Source organism: Geospiza fortis, unplaced genomic scaffold (genome assembly GCF_000277835.1).
Source record: "Geospiza fortis unplaced genomic scaffold, GeoFor_1.0 scaffold241, whole genome shotgun sequence".
Taxonomy (NCBI): domain Eukaryota; kingdom Metazoa; phylum Chordata; class Aves; order Passeriformes; family Thraupidae; genus Geospiza; species Geospiza fortis.
This window is the reverse complement of record NW_005054491.1, coordinates 78202-83985: the sequence shown is the minus strand read 5'-3', so window position 1 is coordinate 83985 and position 5784 is coordinate 78202. Positions and strand designations below refer to the sequence as shown.

Sequence of the window (5784 nt, the reverse complement as noted above, 5' to 3'; positions counted from 1 at the left end):
TTGTCCCTCACCCGCCGGTATCGGGGGATGTCCTGGGGGCTTGTCCTCATCGCGCCGGGGGCTTCCCCGCCCTCCTCCTCTCCTTCCCTGGGGTCCCCTGGGGCCGCATCCTTTTCCCCCGGTACCGTGTCCTGTTCCTCCGGTACCGTGAGCGCTCCCCGGGCCTGGTCCCCCCTCCCCTGGGCCATGCCGCTCTCCTCGGCCCTGCTGTTCTCTCTGGTACCGCGGTCATCCTCCCCAGGGACCTGTTCCCGGCTTCCCGGTACCGTGCGCCCCTCCGTGCCTTGACACCCCCGAGCCGGGGCAGCCACCGGGGCCTCACCGGTACCGAGTGCCCTTCCCGGTGCTGCGGGGCTCCCCCGGGGCCGGTTCTCCTGCTTGGGCTCACCATGTTTTCCCCCCCCCCACAGGTGGAGGATGCCCTTTCCTACTTGGACCAGGTGAAGATTCGCTTTGGCAGCGACCCCGCCACCTACAACGGCTTCCTGGAGATCATGAAGGAGTTCAAGAGCCAGAGGTAAAGCCAAGGTCCTGCAGTCCTGGGTACTCTGGGGAGCTCCTCAGCCTTTCACAGAACCTCAGAATAGCCTGAGCTGGAAGGGACCCTCAGGGATCAAATCCAGCTGCCCCAACACCCCCACCCTGAGCAGCCCTGGGAGCTCCTGGAGCTCTGGCAGCCTTGGCACCATTCCCTGGGGAGCCTGGGCAGTGCCCAGCAGCCTCGGGGGGCAGAACCTTGCCCTGAGCTCCATGCCACCAGCTCCAGCCCTTCCCTCAGGTCTCAGCCTTTGTGGGGTCTCTCTGCCTGTGCAGAGCCCCCCAGCCTTCACCCCATCATTCCCCCTCTGCACACTCACTGCCCTGTCCCACAGCGGTGCAGTCATGTGAAGCTGGAGTATTTCTGCCCATCCCATAATTTTCCAGAGGTGAAATCCACAGGAGAAAGCAAAATCTGCTTTTGCTTTCCACTTTGAAACACAGATCTGGGAAATAAGTGAGGCAGCCTGAGCAGAACCTGTGACCTGCCAGCCCTGGAGGTGCTGTCTGTCTGTCTGTCTGTCCTGCCCCTTTGCCAACCTGCACACTCATCTCTCCTCTCCATGGATTACATTCCCAGGGTGAAGCTGCAGTGGTCATTCCCTCTAGTTTGGCTAATTATTTTTTAAAGAATTGCATCCCTGATTTACCAGATCCTTCCCATTTCTCCTGGCGTTTTCTGGGCTTAACTTGTGTTTCTGATTTGGATAAAAAAGTAACAAACCCCTCTCAGTGCTCATTCCCTCCAATTGAACTAATTTTTTTTTAAAGAATTGTATTCTTAAGTTACCAGATACTTCACGTTTCTCTTGGCATTTTCTGGGCTTAACTTGTGTTTCTGATTTGGATAAAAAAGTAACAAACCCCTCTCAATTTTAGCATTGACACACCTGGAGTCATCCGACGTGTTTCTCAGCTTTTCCATGAGCATCCTGACCTCATTGTAGGATTCAATGCATTTCTCCCTCTGGGCTACAGGATAGAAATTCCAAAGAATGGGAAATTAAGTATACAGTCACCTTTGAATAGTCAGGTAGGTCCCAGAGCTCTTATTCCCTAAATAAACTATTCCATGTGTCACTGGACATGTCTGCACAGTTTAGGCTGTGCAGATTTATGTGTAGTGCACGTTGCTGATGGTTTTAGATGGTTTTCAAACCTGTGCTAATGGGTGTAATATAAATTTAAATGTTTATTCAAAGAATCATAGAGTGCTTTGGGTTGGAAGGGACCTTAAAGATCACCTAGGTCCAACCCCTGATTTATTCTCAAACCAGGTAGTTTGACTTACACAGAAATGATGATTCTGCATGGAAACACCACTGCAACATCAAATATTTCAGTCATGTTTGGAAACTGAAATTATAATTGGCTTGACATCGTTAAATGGGTTCCCAATGTGGGTTGTGAGTAGTGGCAAATTTCAAGGGGTGATCCTGGAAGAACTGCACTTCCAGTCTCCCATTGAGAAACCAGGAAGCTTGTTTAGGAAACAGGCAAAAGAACTGTGAAATCATTGAATTGTTTATGTTGGGAAAGGTCTTTAAGATCATGGAGTCCCCATCAGGTTCTGTTGGTGTGAAACACTCTTGCTGGGATACAGGTGGGTGTTACCCCTGCTTGTTTTTTGTTATTATTGTGTGGTTGTGGAGCTGAAATAGAGCCATAAACTGAATTCTGCTGATAAACTTGTGGTTTAACTCCAGTTAGCAGCAGGAACTACCTTTTAAATCTCAGCTCCCTCAGATCTCTGTGTTATTTAGGAATTAACACCTGTAAGGTTGTTATATTTAATATACCCCTTAAAAGTGGCAGCTCCTCTGCAACAACCAGTGGCAGCAGAACCTGCAGGGGTGCCTGGTGCAGCCTCTCAAGTCAGGCCAATAAGGCTGTGACAGCCACAAATCAGGTGGTTCCTACACCAGGGAGAACTTCAAGCATTATTTTAACAGGTGGAGTCAATAAACCAGGTAGGGAAATTGATTGGTGACTGAAATACTTTTTCTTCCTTCTTCACGTGACGTTATTTTTTAGCTGGAGTCCTTGCCAGCACTGCTGCTGGCTTGTTGTTGAGCTGATCCCTGATCTTTTTCCAACCCATCTCGTGTGTCCTGTGCCCCCAGGTGCCCCCAGAGCCTGTTCCCAGTGCAGTCCCTGGCAGTGGGCTGGTCTTGCACTACTCCCAGGAGAACTCCCACAACCACAGCGACTGCTCCGAGGAGTTCCGGCAGCAGCTTCCCTACAAAGAAGATAAATCCCAAATTCCCTTGGAATCTGATTCTGTGGAGTTCAATAATGCCATCAGTTACGTGAATAAGATCAAAACACGTTTCCTTGACCATCCAGAGATTTACAGATCTTTTCTAGAAATTCTTCACACTTACCAGGTAAAAAGTCTCCTGTGGAAGAGGCGGTGGGTTGGCACCGGAGCTGTTGGAGTTGTGGTTATCAAATTTAATCTCTGCCTGTTGAACAGACTTAGAGTTCCCAAGCACTTGTCTTCATAGATATTCACAGGAAATGACAAAAAATGTGAAAACTGTGGGGTGCAAAGAGGTTGTAGCCAGACTTGTCTTTACACACCTTCAGTTGGTTTCGTGATCCTGGGGCTGCCTCAGAGTCCTTTCAAGTTCTGTGGCATTCATGTTTTTGGCTCAGGGTGAGTTTTCTGGCAGAGTGAGGGATCTTTTGACTCTGTTGAACATCTGTGTGTATATTTTCAGAAGGAGCAGCTGAACACCAAGGGCCGACCCTTCCGGGGCATGTCAGAGGAGGAAGTGTTCACTGAAGTGGCCAATCTGTTCCGGGGACAGGAAGATCTGCTCTCAGAGTTTGGACAGTTCCTCCCAGAGGCAAAAAGGTCTTTGGTATGTGCTGAGAGCAGGGCAGGATATTGAATGCTCTTTCTGCATGTAGAATATGCAAAACATGGAAAATCATACAGCCAGTAATGAACGTTGCTCCTCTTCATTGTTTGGATTTTCTCAGAACAGGTGACTTAACCACATGCTCTGTGTACTGTTAGGATTCTTTATTTGAGAGGAGAATGTTGAAATCATTATTTATTTACTTCAGTTCACAGGAAATGGACCATGTGAAGTGAACAGTGTCCAGAAAACTGAGCATGAGAAGAATCTGGAGCACAGCAAGAAGCGATCCAGGCCGCTGCTGCTGCGTCCTGTTTCTGGCCCAGCAAAGGTATCTTCCAGCAACTAAAAACTCATAAAAACCTCATGTTACTTGTGCTTAGTAATTGCTGACATAAAGGTGTAATGAGTAGTGTCTTTGATGTATGTAGGTGAATGAGAAACAAAATTTTCAGTTATTTTAATTGCTGTAGAAAAAGGGAATTTTTAATGCATGCTGAAATGTGTGTGGTAACGTGTTTGATACTAAATATCACAAGCTTCTGTGCTAAATATTGGCCTGGAAGGGGATGATTTGCTGCTTCTCTGCAGGATCTCAAGGGATTCTCTTTTTTTGTTGTTTCTTCTTAGCTGGGAGACATTTGACAGAGATTGCTGTGAGGATGTGACACAGCAATGCCACATCACTGCTGGGGAAATTGAGGGTCTCAGCCTTTGCAGGGAGCTGTTCTGTGTCAACAGAGTGGAATTTGATGACATTTGAGTCACAACATTTTAAATATAACTGCTTGTTCTTTTAACAGAAGAAAATGAAGCTGCGAGGTACCAAAGATCTGTCAGTTGCAACAGTGGGGAAATATGGGACACTGCAAGAGTTTTCCTTCTTTGACAAGGTCAGTATTTGTCCTTTTCTCACTTTCTCTGGACTCCTCTTCAGCCTTTTACATGGTTGTTAATTTGTTGGTTTTCTGTACAATTTATGTGTCAGCACTTAAGACATTCCCTGACTTTTCAGGTAGAGAAAAACCGACAAAAATTAAAATAAGTGGGTTTGGAAGATGAATAGACTGATAATGAATAATTTTCTCAATACAAGTGGCATTCAGGTGCTGTGATCATCTCTCCACACTGCTGCAGGTGCGCAGGGTGCTCAAGAGTCAGGAGGTCTATGAAAATTTTCTCCGTTGCATTGCTCTCTTCAACCAGGAGTTGGTCTCTGGCTCTGAGTTGCTCCAGCTTGTTACACCCTTTTTAGGGTAAGTTACTAACTTACCTCTCTGCCCTTTACTTTGTAGGTCCAACTCTGTTATTTTTGGGCACACTGTAAACTTTTTAACAGAAGTTTTGTTTTTAATTTACAAATATCTCGTGCGTGGCAGGTAAGAAAATGAAGTTTAATCCAAAACGAGGAGTAATAAAATCTGAAGTTTTAAATTTATCTGTAGAGCTCTTAATGAGTATTGTGAGGAAGATATTTTCACTGTCCATTTAATATCTCAAAGTGTAATAAAGGTATAAACATGAAATCTGAGAACAGGGCTGTGAGAAGGATAAACAGCTCCAGCTCTGCTCTGAGCCTCCTGAGCTGTTTGGCTTGCAGCAGGAGAGGGAGAATCAAATGGCAAGGATCAGTTTCTCCTCAGGCACTTAAGGGGAATGTTTGTGTGGTGAAGGGAAATAATTTTCTTACCTTAAGTAAAAAAAACCCAAACTCTACAGCAATTCAGAAAAAATGATAACAGAGGTGACATGTTGGTGAAAGATTTCTCCCTGCACTGCTGAGTTTGTTGAGATATTTCTGCCTCCCTTTTATTAACCACCTTAAAACTGTCACACTGAAATAACAAAATGCTTGTGTTTTTGAAGGAAATTCCCAGAACTCTTTGCACAGTTCAAGTCCTTCCTTGGAGTGAAAGAGCTTTCCTTTGCTTCTCCTCTGAGCGACCGCTCCGGGGACGGAATGAGCCGGGAAATCGATTACGCCTCCTGCAAACGCATCGGATCCAGTTACAGGGCTCTCCCAAAAACCTACCAGCAGCCAAAGTGCAGTGGGAGAACAGCCATTTGCAAGGAGGTACTCTTGGGATCAAGCTGTTCAATCCCTGAACACACATAAAAATCAGAGTGGGGCGGTTCGTGCCGCAGCTGCTGCATGTGGAGTCCCCTTTTCGGTGCTAATTCAATTTATTCAGCCAGTTTATTGAAATAATACCCACATTTCACCCATTTTATCAAAACCTGTCTCAAATCACACCTCTAATACCTTTTGAGTCTGCGTGCAGACAGAAATTTATTGCTATAGACAGAAAAGAATATTAAATATCCTGGAATTGATTTTCTAGCAGTGGGCCCGTCTGGCCTTTGGGAACATTTTTTCTCT

The 5784-nt window shown here is 46.1% G+C and overlaps 1 protein-coding gene across 1 annotated transcript in view; it reads left to right on the top strand.

The window, feature by feature from the left end:
- Positions 1-405: 405 nt before the first annotated feature.
- SIN3B (SIN3 transcription regulator family member B) overlaps positions 406-5784 on the top strand; it is a 14341-nt gene continuing 8962 nt past the window's right edge. The window contains exons 1-8 of the mRNA XM_005428555.3: positions 406-517; positions 1417-1570; positions 2661-2924; positions 3261-3404; positions 3613-3735; positions 4208-4297; positions 4542-4660; positions 5271-5478. Coding sequence (XP_005428612.2) covers positions 495-517; positions 1417-1570; positions 2661-2924; positions 3261-3404; positions 3613-3735; positions 4208-4297; positions 4542-4660; positions 5271-5478 — 1125 coding nt within the window. The 5' untranslated portion in view covers positions 406-494. The remainder of the gene's footprint in view (positions 518-1416; positions 1571-2660; positions 2925-3260; positions 3405-3612; positions 3736-4207; positions 4298-4541; positions 4661-5270; positions 5479-5784) is intronic.